At 38.9% G+C, this 14,033-nt stretch overlaps 1 protein-coding gene and 1 long non-coding RNA gene across 2 annotated transcripts in view; one reads left to right on the forward strand and one right to left on the reverse strand.

The window, feature by feature from the left end:
* Positions 1–9,642, forward strand: part of A2M (alpha-2-macroglobulin) — a 40,382-nt gene extending 30,740 nt beyond the window's left edge. Inside the window, exons 26-36 of the mRNA XM_060166943.1 lie at positions 305–461; positions 1,224–1,298; positions 1,745–1,925; positions 3,215–3,438; positions 5,057–5,275; positions 5,435–5,562; positions 6,455–6,545; positions 7,662–7,730; positions 8,599–8,701; positions 9,135–9,176; positions 9,517–9,642. Coding sequence (XP_060022926.1) covers positions 305–461; positions 1,224–1,298; positions 1,745–1,925; positions 3,215–3,438; positions 5,057–5,275; positions 5,435–5,562; positions 6,455–6,545; positions 7,662–7,730; positions 8,599–8,701; positions 9,135–9,176; positions 9,517–9,533 — 1,306 coding nt within the window. The 3' untranslated portion in view covers positions 9,534–9,642. The remainder of the gene's footprint in view (positions 1–304; positions 462–1,223; positions 1,299–1,744; positions 1,926–3,214; positions 3,439–5,056; positions 5,276–5,434; positions 5,563–6,454; positions 6,546–7,661; positions 7,731–8,598; positions 8,702–9,134; positions 9,177–9,516) is intronic.
* A 1,233-nt stretch (positions 9,643–10,875) lies between these two features.
* The window catches only part of LOC132529883 (uncharacterized), a 39,026-nt gene continuing 35,868 nt past the window's right edge, over positions 10,876–14,033 (reverse strand). Inside the window, exons 4-5 of the long non-coding RNA XR_009543604.1 lie at positions 12,673–12,828; positions 10,876–11,085 (exon numbers count right to left, since the gene is read on the reverse strand). This is a non-coding gene — a long non-coding RNA (uncharacterized LOC132529883). The remainder of the gene's footprint in view (positions 11,086–12,672; positions 12,829–14,033) is intronic.

The raw sequence follows: 14,033 nt of genomic DNA on the forward strand, positions 1-14,033 counted from the left end.
CGGTATCCCCAATTGTGCATCCACAGATTCAACCAACTGGGGATCGTGTAGTATTGTAGTACATATTTAGTAAAAAAGAAATCCATGTGTAAGTGAACCCATGCAGCTAAAACCATGTCGTTCAAGGGTCAGCTGTATGAGAGCTAGCAGAGTCATCAAGTAAAGGCAATGGGAGCTCTAAGTAAAGAATTCCTGTTAGATGACTCACGTCAGTGTGAGAAGTGTCCTATGAAGCCTGTTGCTGTGATGTGGTTATAAAACCACTGTAACAACGTAAATGTGATCATCACTTCCTCCCCTTCAGGCTCACAGCCTTTGTACTGAAGAGTTTTGCCCAGGCTCGAACCTATATCTTCATTGATGAAGCACATATTACCGAAGCTCTCACCTGGCTTGCCCAAAAGCAGAGGGACAGTGGCTGTTTCAGGAGTTCTGGGTCACTGCTCAACAATGCCATTAAGGTGAAGTGTTCTCAGAGCTAGTGTTGATTTGTCCATTACACTGTTCTCAAGGATAAGGAGAGGAAGTGATAACATAAGAATTCCTTAAGGAAGGTATCAGAAGAAAATAAAACCTGGGTAGCACCAAGAAAGAGGGGATGGAACTTAGAGTGACTGTGATACTTTGCTTCATAGGGATGTATATGGGTAAGGACAAATTCCATGACAGCAGAATACAAGGAGCTGATTAAGAGCATTTTCAAAAGTTATTGGGAGTTTTTAAATTACTGATTCATTTTCAGTACCGGTAATTGATCTGTTCATATTTTCTATTTCTTCCTGGCTCAGTCTTGGGAGATTATACCTTTCTAAGAATTTGTCCATTTCTAGATTGTCCATTTTATTGGCCTATAGTTGCTGGTAGTAGTCTCTTATGACCCTTCGTATTTCTGTGGTGTCAGTTGTAACTTCTTTTTTCATTTCTGATTTTATTGATTTGAGCCCTCTCCCTTTTTTTTCTTGATGAGTCTGGTAAAGGTTTATCAATTTTGTTTATCTTTTCAAAGAACCAGCTTTTAGTTTCACTGATCTTTTCTATTTTTTTAAGTTTCTATTTTATTTATTTCTTCTCTGATCTTTATGATTTCTTTCCTTCCTAAACCTTATGCTTTAGGCATAAGGTTAGGTTGTTTATTTTAGATTTTTCTGGTTTCCCGAGGTAAGCTTGTATCGCTATAAATGTCCCTCAAATTATTCAAATCTGTCTCTCTCTCATATTTACAGGGTGGAGTGGACGATGAAGTGACCCTCTCTGCCTATATCACCATTGCCCTTCTGGAGATTCCTCTCCCTGTCACTGTAGGTGCCCTTGCTGAAGCCTCGTTCTAGATGCAATGAAACTGCTGACCTGATGTCTGAAACAACACCCCACTAAAAACCAGTTGTCAGCATTCCTTCTATGCAATGTCAATGCTTCCCAGATCAATAGAGAATTTAGTCAGTCCATTAAGAAAGATTTACACTTCCCCAGTGACGACCCTAGTCTATTTTTCCCCTAGCAACCCCACTACCACCATCACCACACATGCAGAATGAATTCTAAAGATATGGCCTATATTCCTGCCTTATGAATGTGAGACTAACAGATTAAAAAAAAATACTATTCTCTCTATCCGTAAGAATGAGGCTAGAAAGACAAGTGCTTTCCAACAACTTCCTGACCTCTGTGCTGTGGTCTGTGTTTACCCGGGAGCACTAGCCCCCCTATTCACACAGCTCGCTCCCTTCTCGCTCTGCCTTCCCAGCACCCTGTTGTCCGCAATGCCCTGTTCTGCCTGGAGTCAGCCTGGAAGTCAGCCAAGGAAGGATCCCGAGGCAGCCACGTCTACACCAAGGCACTGCTGGCCTATGCCTTTGCCCTGGCAGGTAACCAGGAAAAGAGGAGAGAAGTCCTCAAGTCACTTGATGAGGAAGCTGTAAAGGAAGGTGAGAGCACACCCGGGATCTTTCTCCCAACCCACAGTCTCTGGATCAAGGATTCCATATCAAAAATACCCCATGACTACCTCTCAGGACCCCTTTCCCCTCTCTTCTTTTGTCTATGTCATTATGGACTCAAGGATTTCTTACTCAAGTCACACATCCAAAGATAAGAGGCAATGTACTGTATATATACAAAAAGGCATAAAGAATAATAAGCAAACACCTTTAATACTTCCCTTCCAGCTTAAGAAACAAAATATTACCAATGCTGGAAAAGTCCCTTGTGTACCATTCCTACCTGCAAAAGTAATTGTTATCCTGAATTTGTCATTACAAACTCCATGGATTTCTTTATCTTTTTACTGCATATGTATCCCTAAATAATATTCAGAATGTTTACATTTTTCCTCTTTAGATAAGAAGTATCATCCTTCTGAGTATTTCTGCTTGATCCTTGTCTGTCTGTCTGCCTTTTGCGTTTTAAGTTCAACATTAGGCAGGTTGATAGGAGTCTCTTGTATGGGTATGTTCATTTTCACTGCTGCATGATACATTACAATATATTAAAAAGGCCATAATTTATTTAGAGTCTCTCCTCGTGGATCTTTTCTTGTTTCTTATTTACTTCTATTGCAAACCATGCTGCAATGAATACTCATATACCCATCTCCTTGAGGGTGTGTGTGAGTTTCTCTAACTTGTACTTAGAAAGCGTAACTGCACTTAGAAAGCGTAACTGCTGATTAGCGGGCTAAACACATCTTCCCCTTTGCTGGATATCATCAGATTACTCTCCAAAGAGCTGTTTTCTTCCCACAGCAGTGTAAATCCGTTCCCGTTATTTCACACCCTGTCAGCCTTTGCTATTTTGAGGATTACTCTATTTTTTTTTTAATCTAATGAGTGTACACTCCATTATCTCATGTGATCTGTGATCCTCATAAGAAACCTCTGAGGACAGGCTTTACAGAAAGTTGAACAAGCCCTAGACAGGGTCTGGATAACCTCAGATGTTGGAAATTACCACAACCAGTCAGAGAACTTGCTCTGCCATTTCTCTCTTCCACCAACGCAACCACCACAACCATTTGAAAACCTAGATGGCACAGCTTCTGACTCCTTAGCCCAGATGAGACAAGCCTCGTTCAGCTGTCTGTAGGCAGGAAGTCGCCAGATAAGATTTAAGAGATTATCACTGGAAGGCAACCTGCACTTCAGCACTGGCCCTTGTCCTTTTACCTGAAGTTAAATATGAACATGTGGTCACTTGCAAATCTTCTTCTCACCTCCAGATAATTCTGTCCACTGGACACGACCTCAGAAACCCAAGGCACGAGTGGAGCAGTTGTACCAACCCCGGGCTCCCTCTGCTGAAGTGGAGATGACAGCCTATGTGCTCCTCGCTTACCTCACTGCCCAGCCTGCCCTGACCTCGGAGGACCTAACCACTGCCACGCTCATCGTGAAGTGGATCTCAAGGCAGCAGAACTCCCAGGGGGGCTTCTCCTCCACCCAGGTCTGTGGTTAGCGAGAACCTTTTACTTTACCTTCAGGTAGAAAAATGTTTGAACAAGATGCAAACACATACAAGAAGAAAAGAAATGACGATAAGAATAACTTGAAATGAGAAGAATGTTATTAGTATTCAAGGATGGTGAGAAATAAGAAAAAATGAGAGTCAAAGAGGGCTGAGGGGGCTTCCCTGGTGGCGCAGTGGTTGAGTCCACCTGCCGATGCAGGGGACATGGGTTCGTGTCCCGGTCCGGGAAGGTCCCACACGCCGTGGAGCGGCTGGGCCCGTGAGCCATGGCCACTGAGCCTGCGCGTCTGGAGCCTGTGCTCCGCAACGGGACAGGCCACAACAGTGAGAGGCCCGCGTACCGCAAAAAAAAAAAAGAGGGCTGAAAAGAAAATGCCAATTCTGCCCCACCCCCATCCCATATTTTTATCACAGGCTCCTATTTCCAGTAACAACTCTACATCCCTAAAGCAATAGTGGGGCACCAGGACCCTACACACAATGGCCACAACAGAACGAATTTAAAAATCCACCATTCTTCTGGAAGTTCTAAGAGTCCTTTCAAGTTGTTCCCAGAAACACTATTCAGAAACCAATCACCTCTCCTTGCAAAGCTCTCCATTTCTAGGTCCACTTTGACTGGCTTCTTTTAAGGCTGACACATTTCATGCTTCCTCTATCCACCTCTTAATATACAAACATTTGTTCATTGGGAGCATAAAGAACTATCTTTATTCATCCAACCTCCTGAGCCTAACTATATAATCTTATATCTAAAAAGTTCATCAATATAGACAGAGCAGGGAGTTTCATCTCCAGAGAATTCAGAGGTTAGCGTATGCACCCTAAAAGAGAAGCAGAATGTGACAGAAAGACATTCCATCCTTTTTCCACTGTATTTAATCTCTTATTTTTCCATATAAATGGAGAAAATAATTTTGTTAAAAGTTATCATTCGTTTCTTAGAAAATTATTATTTGAAGGATGCCAGGTTCAATGTGGATGAGAATTGAGAATATGACCTGCCCGCTGGAGGGGGATCCAAACTTCTGATGAAAAAGAGAGAACCAAATAAAAATGTCAACAAATCCAGAATATAATTATAATTATTCATTTTTTATTTCCTCTGGAGAAACCGAAGCATGACCCTGATCATGGCTGCAAAGGACCCTGGGTTTTCTCAGGGCACTGACCTCAGCAGCAGAGCAGAGTGTAGCTTGGGGTGAGAGCCAAACTAAACTTTGGTTGGGTGGTGACAGATATGACCACAGTTATCAAGAAAGACATCTTAGGCAAACAGCTAATGCTAATAAATAATTCCCATTCATATATATTCTCCACATTGTATACCTCACATATATTTATAGAGAGAAAAGAATTGATTTTCTGAGAAATAAATTTCTAAAGCATATAGTACAAGGCAGATATGTGAAGGTTATGGTTCTGTCATCTATCTAAGGATTACAATCAATCTTGAAATGAGAACCTCAATATTTAAGCAGTGAGGGAAACAGGAAATAGGAAATCAAAGCCCCTTTTGTGGCAGCTAACATGGGCCTTTGGGTCTTCAAAGGGTTGTCATGCCTAAGTGGGTTCCCTCACCTGTCTCTTCCAGGACACCGTGGTGGCTCTCCATGCTTTGTCCAAATATGGAGCAGCCACTTTCACCAGGACTGGGAAGGCTACACAGGTGACCATCCAATCTTCAGGGACATTTTCCACAAAATTCCAAGTGGACAACAGCAACCTCCTGTTACTACAGCAGGTTTCATTGCCAGAGGTGCCCGGAGAGTACAGTATGACAACGACAGGAGAAGGATGTGTTTACCTCCAGGTGAGATTCCAGGGGCAGGTAGGGACAAAAGGTCCAGAGTAATATTGTCACTGAGAAGGCCTAACACAGCAAATGATGGGGCAAATCAAAGAAAGAGTTGAGGAAGTTGGGAGGAATCCTGGGCAAGGGAAAAATCACAGATTTTTGTCTGTTCCACAGACATCTTTGAAATACAATATTCTCCCGAGAAAGGAAGAGTTCCCATTTGCTTTGGAGGTGCAGATACTGCCCCAAACTTGTGATGGACCCAGAGCTCACACCAGCTTCCAAATCTCACTGAGAGTCAGGTAAGATCTCTGACTGCATCACGCAGTTCTGGGTATAACAACAAATCTTCTCACTGGAACTCCGCATTAAGCAGAGCAGGATGACAGTGAATGTTTGTTCTACCTTTATTGAAAAAGCAACGTGTTCTCGTGTTGACACAGAATTTCTCAGTGATGGGGCTTACATTGTACATCCCCCAACTCCAGGATCTATTAGTGTCTAGTCTCATTATTTACAGCTTATTAATTCCCCTCAATAATAAATAAAGAACCTCTAACCTGAATTCCTGACTTTATTCTAATGTAATTATTCATCCTGATTTCATTCTATTGTAATGAAATCCTATATTATTCTTGCTTTATCTGGGACAGAGGTGGAGACTTCTTGAAAAGCACGGATAGAAGGAAGTAGTGACTTTCTAGTTAGAATTCCTACTGGTAATAATTAAATCTCAGATTATATATAAAATAATCAATTTTGGGTAAAATACATACATAAGCAGCCATATTCAAATACCTACAGGGCTATTTGTATCTGTCCTCAAGAATATTATAACCTGGTTGGGGATACTATTCAGGAAAAAAGACAAAGTATATGTAACAAATAACTGGGACAGATTAGCAGTCTCATGCCCAGCTAAGCATCACTTACAGAGCTTTCTTAAAATGCAGATCCTCAGAGTTCACACCCATGAAATTCTGATTCATCAGGTCTAGAGTATAGGCCTGGTCTCTGTGGCTTTAACAGGCTCCCCTGAAGATTCTAATGCACAGCCAGTTTTTTGAGCTACTTGGTAGGAAATTTAGGAAGACTTCTGGTACTCTTCAGGGCTGTTGAATGCTTACTGTGGACATAGAAAAAAATATTTAATAACACAGAAAATCCTAATTCCTTTCTTCCCTGGACCTTTAGTTACACTGGAAGACGTCCAGCCTCCAACATGGTGATTGCTGACGTGAAAATGGTATCTGGTTTCATTCCCTTGAAACCAACAGTGAAAATGGTAGGTTTACTATAAGCCCAGGAGACCCTATTTTATTTAATATTTTATGTATCTCTAGACTAAGAAAACATTAATATAAAAATACTATTAAATTAACTTCTATCAAAGACATTACTGTCTGCAAAAGGAGAAATATAATTTAGCACGTTTATATGGGGGTTTGTTTGTTTGTTTTCTCATTTAACTTTGTTTAAACGGGTCTCAAAATTTTATGATGGATTTTTGGTCAAGTTTCCATTAAGGTATTAATAAAAATACTAATTTTAAAAACTAATAACTCAAAACTGCCGCCCACAGAAAAACAAATGATCCATAAAACATTCTCCTTTTCTTCTAGTTTTACGATACATTGTTATCATTAACCAGTCTTTCACTACTAAGTTCAATGGTCAACTCAGACGGTTTTGAGACTGGGCTTCCACCATTGATCAAACTGGGGTGGCAGGTATTAGCGATCATACTCATTTAGCCTTCTGAACTATCTGGGCAGACCTGGTGACCTTGCCAGCTCCAGCAGCCTTCCTGTCCACCGCTTTAGGGACACCCACAGCAACGGTCTATCTCTTGTCATGAACAGCACTTTGCTAGGAGCCACATCTACTAGGAAAAAATTGTCAGCAGGCTACTGCTTTAATGGAGCTTAGAATCTTCAGAAGATAAAGCATACACACATGAACCAGTGAAAAAAATATGAGAAAGATTGATTGACATAAATTAGAACTATTACAGAAGTACAGAGGAAACTGAGATTGCTACAAGTTATAATAAGCAAAAAAAGTAAAAAAACAAAAACCTCCTTCATGAAGGAATGGAATGTGAATAGAACCTTGAAATATGGGTAATTTCCAAGTTTAGGACATTTAGTTCCCTTTTCTTCAAATAAATCAATTTACACATAGGTCCTGTGTCGTATTAAAGTTAAACCGTGCATCCCAATTATCTTTCATTTTTAATTCTGCCACATTGCTTACACTTTGCTTTGCCACTTTGCTTACAAAAAGCATTTGAAGAAATTTTACCCTCAGGCTTAATTTGGTAATAAACATTCTTCTTTTCTCTGGTTCCCCAGGGTTTTCTTCTGTTTATTAACATTTGTGATGTCTTAATTTTCTTCAGCTTGAAACATCTGACCACGTGAGCCGAACAGAAGTCAGCAACAACCATGTTTTGATTTACCTGGATAAGGTGAGAGCCCTGCCATCCTATCCAAAAAAAATATGGATAATGAGCTACCTGGGAAGTGAATGAAGGCATTTTGGAGACATCACCTCCATGCTAAAAATTTGAGAATTCTAACATTAGGTCCAGTGAATATTCTCCTCTCCTTCTCTATTTATATTTCATCTGGGACTATGGGAAGAAATGACTTGTTATAATATTGGGATATGAATATTTCTAGGACCCCATAAGCAAGAAATTCTCCACAAAAGGTGCTCATTATGTGCACAAGTTATTTTGAAGACACATATAAGTAAGTAACCATTATTAGTCAACTATTGTATCAACAGCACATCAAAAAGACAAAAGGGGGATATGCTATCAATCTCAGCAAGGACTTAGACCATAAAACAACAAGACCAGTGCACCAATAAACCAATCTGATTTTATAGTTGTATGTTGTTGCATAGTTTATTCATTCCTACATTGACGGATATTATAGTTTACGAATTTTATGAAACATAGGCTGCAGTGATCCACCTTTTATATTCCGTTTTGAGTCGACACAAGTATTTCTACAAGATAGAGTAGTGAAGCTGTACTGAATCTCTGATACTTAAAAATAAACACAGCTATTCAAACAATAAAAAGCCTGCATCATTCACCCCTATGAACAGAGCTATGCACTCACATTGATGGGAGTATATGAATAGTTTTAGTTATTTAAGAAACAATTTGGGGAAGTTTTCACCTACTCTGAGAGCTTTTGGCCCAAGTTAAGTACCCTGTTAGCTGACAAAAAGTTTTTCCCCAAAATAGATGAATACTTAAATTCACTCAAAGAAGATAGAGGAAAGCTCCCTGGAGAGTCATTTAATTCCCTTTTGCTTTATAGGTGACAAATCAGACCCTGAGCTTGTCCTTCACGGTTCTTCAAGACATCCCAGTAAGGGATCTGAAACCAGCCATAGTGAAAGTCTATGATTATTATGAGACAGGTGAGTGAAAGCAAAGTTCACATAGAAATTAAATACCTGATCACAGAAATTTAGATTTGAGAGATGTGTTGGGGCAATTCATTGCACTAATCACTCTCATCACTTCATTTTGTCTCTATCAAGTCTGATATAAATATATTATTACTAATACAAAGCACCTGTAAGATATTTAGTTCCCTTTTCTTCAGATAAAATCAACTGTAGGACAATATGAAATTTAAATAAGTGTAATCTGTACTCTTACCCTTCAGGAGTTTAGGGTAAAGGAAAGCATAACATAAAGTATTTGAAAATATAAGACAGAAAGCAGCACATCAAATGAATTCTGCTGAGGTTTCTGATGCAATTCTCCCCACAATAAAGATTCTTTCACTGACCTGTAACATAGATGTTCACTTTCCCTCTCACTTCTCCTATTTTTGTTTTTATTCAGATGAGTTTGCCGTTGCTGAGTACAGTGCTCCTTGCAGCAAAGGTAAGCAATTCATACTCCTTCCAGATGGAGTCAGAACCCCTTTGGCTTGTCCCTCAAATCTCCTCCATAAAATTCTAGCTCAATATTTCTCATAGACATCATACTGTTCACAGTGCAACTTATTATAGAAAAATACATTTATTGGGAAAGGGCCCCTGATAGTCATACCTCAGACAGTTCACAGAATTGCATATTAGATAATTTTAAGTAACGGATCTCATTTCCCACTATACTAATTGGATTTCCTCAGGAACCATGCTACCCAGATCTAAAGGAAGGAATATTCACTGTTCTGGAAACCCAAGTCCATCTTAATTTTCTATTCTTTCCACTATCACAGACACTGGAAATGCTTAAAGACCACATCAATGAAAACTGCTTTGCTGGAGTCCCTGTTCCACAGACTCAGATCTCCATGGAAGAAAAGAGTTTTTATATCTCTGAAGGCTTGTTGAATAAACCTTTTTCTCTGGCCAGCCCATATTACTGTTTACTCATTTATTCAATAAACACTTATTACACTTCCATGTGATTCCCAATAGACTCCTGAGATAAAAATTCACAGCAATCAAGGGCTAAAGGATTTCAAAAAATGAAAAACATTACAGAGGTGGTGGTCACAGTAGGCTTCATTTAGAGGTTGCAGGGAAAAGAAGAAAGTATTGGATTATGTACTAGGAGCATGTAAAGTGAGTTTGGTTATAGGATTACCCTAATAAAAAGCTGAAGAGTGGATTTATGAGAGAATAAAAGGCTGACTTGACAAAGAAAGACTTTCTACATTAAAGGGAAATATGAAATAGAAAGTTGAATATGTCCAACATTGGGAGGCAGCATAATTAATTGGGACTTGATTTGAATTGGAAGTTACGTGACCTCAGAACCAAATCTGCCATTGACCAATACAAGTGATCAGTCAGTTAACCTTGGGTTTCAGATTCAAGAAAGGATGACAGATTGAAAATGCTGAAGAGGTGATTCAAGTAGAAGTGAGTTTTCCTAGAAGAAAGAATATATAGGATTCAAAGCCCAAAAAGGACTGTTACATCTTTTTTCTGCAACTTTGAGCCAGAACCAAAGGATGGATACAAGAAGGTATTCAGAGGCATTAGGTATTAAAATCATCCATTATATGGATGGAGGGGCAGAAGCTTCTGGAGTTTGAAGAGAAGGTCCCTGAAAAGTCCTAGAGTCCTAGTCTTCATCTGGTTGAGTCTGACAGAAGCCTGGATGCTATAAACTAAGAACTCTAAAGGACTTGAAGTTTAAGCACCCTTAGCTCTGTCTCCAGGCTAGGCAAAACTGAAAGATAAATGTTATCACCTTTGTGCTAGATTCTACTCTAAGCACCTCAAAGGTATTAATATATCAACTCTATGAAATAGGTATTCTTATAACAAATGAGGAGAGTGAGGCACAGAGAGGTGTAACTTGCCCTAAGCTACTCAGCTAGTAAAGGGCTGAACCAGAATTCAATACCAAGAAGTCTGGTTTCCAAGTCCACACTCATAACCTCAAACCATGCTGTCTCTCCAGCCCACTTCAGACAAGAAAGCCAAGAAAAAAACATATTTCAGAGCTGAATAAATGTTATAATTAGTATCAATTAAGCATCCATCCAGGGCATGAAATATTTAAAAAATTAGGAGTATGACAAAAGAAAATAAATTAACAGGATTAAAATAAATTCTATCTGTTAGTTCTAGTCCTTTTTTCTTTGTTCATTGCAAATCATGACTGCAAATGTACTTGAAGAGTACACTTGTTGCAAATCAATCATTGTGTCTCCTTGGACCAAAAAGATTCATTCCAGAAACACTTCCTGATTACTTCCTGTGTGTCAGGCACTATATTCCATGCCATGATACAGAATTCAATAAAATGGGATTCCTTCCTTAGAGAAATTATACTGCAGAGTAAACGAAAAGGATACATATTTGGCTTATTATAATACTACATGATAAGAACTGCAAACTATTTATTACCAAGATGGACTCCAGGCACAGTGACCTTCTCAAGTTTTGACGTACCACATCCAAGGTCTGATATTCTTGCAATTATCAAGCACTCTCTATGAATTCATTTATAATTTGCTTCATTTTTCTTTCATTTGTATTGTAAGATTTTGGACACTATTTTTGTGACCAGGAAAACCTGGACCTGTGCATCCTCTTGAGCCATGAATTTTCACATTGTGTTCTTTACCCTGGGGAAAGGTCTAATTATAATTGAAAATGGATTTGCCACCAGCCTACTGGTATAGGTAGAATTTTAAAGAGTGACATATCTTGACTACATCGAATTTTGTGAATTGAGATTTACTCTTTCTGTAAAAGGATGTGGAGACATGACAGTAAGTGAGATAGAGATGTTCAGGGGTCAGTTTATATAGAGTTTTATATTTTATTTTTAAAAATAATAAGGTCCGGTCTTCCCTGGTGGAGCAGTGGTTGAGAGTCCGCCTGCCGATGCAGGGGACACGGGTTCGTGCCCCGGTCCGGGAAGATCCCACATGCCGTGGAGCGGCTGGACCCGTGAGCCATGGCCGCTGAGCCTGCGCGTCCGGAGCCTGTGCTCCGCAACGAGAGAGGCCACAACAGTGAGAGGTCCACGTACCGCAAAAAAAAAAAAAATAGATCTTCCCGGACCGGGGCACGAACCCGTGTCCCCTGCATCAGCAGGCGGACTCTCAACCACTGCGCCACCAGGGAAGCCCTATATGCTTGCATTTTCTCACATTTGCCTCATCACCAAACTCATCCTTCCCCACCTAGAGTGACTTGGTCAGAGGCAACCCTGTGCCTCAGGGAAATTGGGTGGTTATGGCAGGAATTCAAAGAGAAAGAAATAGAATACTTGATCCACCTTGCAAGAATAAATGACTTTTATGTTTATTTAAACCCCACTGATAAATCAAAAGTTAATCCTGGAAGATTAGAGTATGACAGCTTACTGTATGAAAGAGGTCACAAGAATTCAGAATATGTTAGGAAACATCTAAATGATGGCAAAATATGTGGCTGGAAGCAGAATGAGGAAGCACTCTATGTATCATTAAAGAAATATCCCCAGGATTATACTGTTAGGAGAAAACAGTAGAGCTAAGAACAGGGTACATATTATGGACTCATATTATAATAAAAGGGTGGGAGAGGAAATAACATGTCCTTTTTTTTTTTTTTGCACTTAAATAAACTAAGACTAGAATGATACCCACCAGAAAAAAAAAAAGCTACTAAAAAAGTATTTATCTTCCTACAGAAACAGTATAAAGTAAGTGGAAGTTTTCAAGGATGGGAAGGAGACCACTTAGAGAATACCATTTAAAATTATTTGACTACTGAACTGTTTGAACATATTTACTATTCTGAAAAGTAAACTAAAATCCAGTGAATAAGAAGCTTAAGTCTAAGAAGAAATATTGAATTCAGTACCTGCCAATCTATACAAGGAGAAAGAATACTTACTCTATAAAGTACAATTAAAGATATCTTACCTCATAATCTTCATTTGGTCTTAAATCCCAAATACTCTTCGTATCTTGTTTTGTGAAAAGTATTTTCTTGCTCTTGCTTCCCTTTTTCCTCCTTGTATTTGATTTCTCCTCATCCTTTCCCCAAATGTTTATCCATTTCTTCTCAGCCTTTGTCTACTTAAGAAGACAAGAAACAAGTTCTTTAAAATTGAACAGCACACGTTCACCCTGATCCATCAAATAGTCTTACAATAAAAACCTAACACCTTTACTCCAGTCAGTTCCAATTATCTTATTAGGTTATTTGTGGTAGTAGTTCATTAGTTTCTAGTCATTTGGTTTTCAAAGTTTAGTGTGCATCAGAATTACCTAGAAGACTTGTTAAAACATGTCAAAGCACTTGAACAGATATTTCTCCAAAGAAGTTATACAAATGGCATATAAGTACATGAAAGATGCTCAATGCTATTAGTCATTAGGGAAACACAAATCAAACCCATAATGAGATACCACTTCATACCTAAAAAATGGCCATAATTGTTTTAAAAATTAACGAGTGTTGCCTAGGATGTAGAAAATTGTAACCCTTGTTCCCACAGCTGGTGGGAATGTCAAATGGTGCAGCCACTGTGAAAAAGTTTGGTGGTACCTCAAAAAGTTAAACATAAAATTATCATATGATTCAACAATTCTGGTCCTAAGGACACACCTCCAAATAATTGGAAAAGGGAACTCAACCAGTTGCTGGTACACCATTGTTCATTGCAGCATTAGTCACAATAAGGTGGTAATCAAATGTCCATCAACAGGTGAATGGATAACTAAAATGTGGTATATACCTACAGTGGAAAATTATTCAGCTATGAAAAAAGATAAAGTTCTGACATTTCTACAACATGGATGAAATTTGAAAACATTATGCTAAGTGAAATAAGCCAGAAACAAAAGGACAAATATTGTATGATTCCACTTACATGAAATATCTAGAATAGAAAAATTCATAGAAACAGAAAGTAGATTAGAGGAGACCAGAGACTGGGGGCAGGTGGAAGATTGGGGAGCTATTGTTTAGCAGGTACAAAGCTGCTCTTAAGAGTAACAGAAAAGTTTTGGAGATAAATAGTGGTGATGGTTATACAACATTGCATATATGATTAAAGCCACTGAACTGTGCATTTAAATGATGGTTGAAATGGCAACTTTTCTATTCTATATATTTCACCATAATAAAAACGCAAAAATAAAAAATCCAGTGCTAGGCATATCAGAGTGAAAATTTCGAAAACAAAGACAGAGAACATATATTAGAATGAACAGACCACTCAAAAGCAATAATTGAAGCCAGAAGATAGCGAAATAATATACTCAAAATATTGAGAGAA

Source organism: Lagenorhynchus albirostris, chromosome 11, assembly GCF_949774975.1.
Source record: "Lagenorhynchus albirostris chromosome 11, mLagAlb1.1, whole genome shotgun sequence".
Classification (NCBI taxonomy): domain Eukaryota; kingdom Metazoa; phylum Chordata; class Mammalia; order Artiodactyla; family Delphinidae; genus Lagenorhynchus; species Lagenorhynchus albirostris.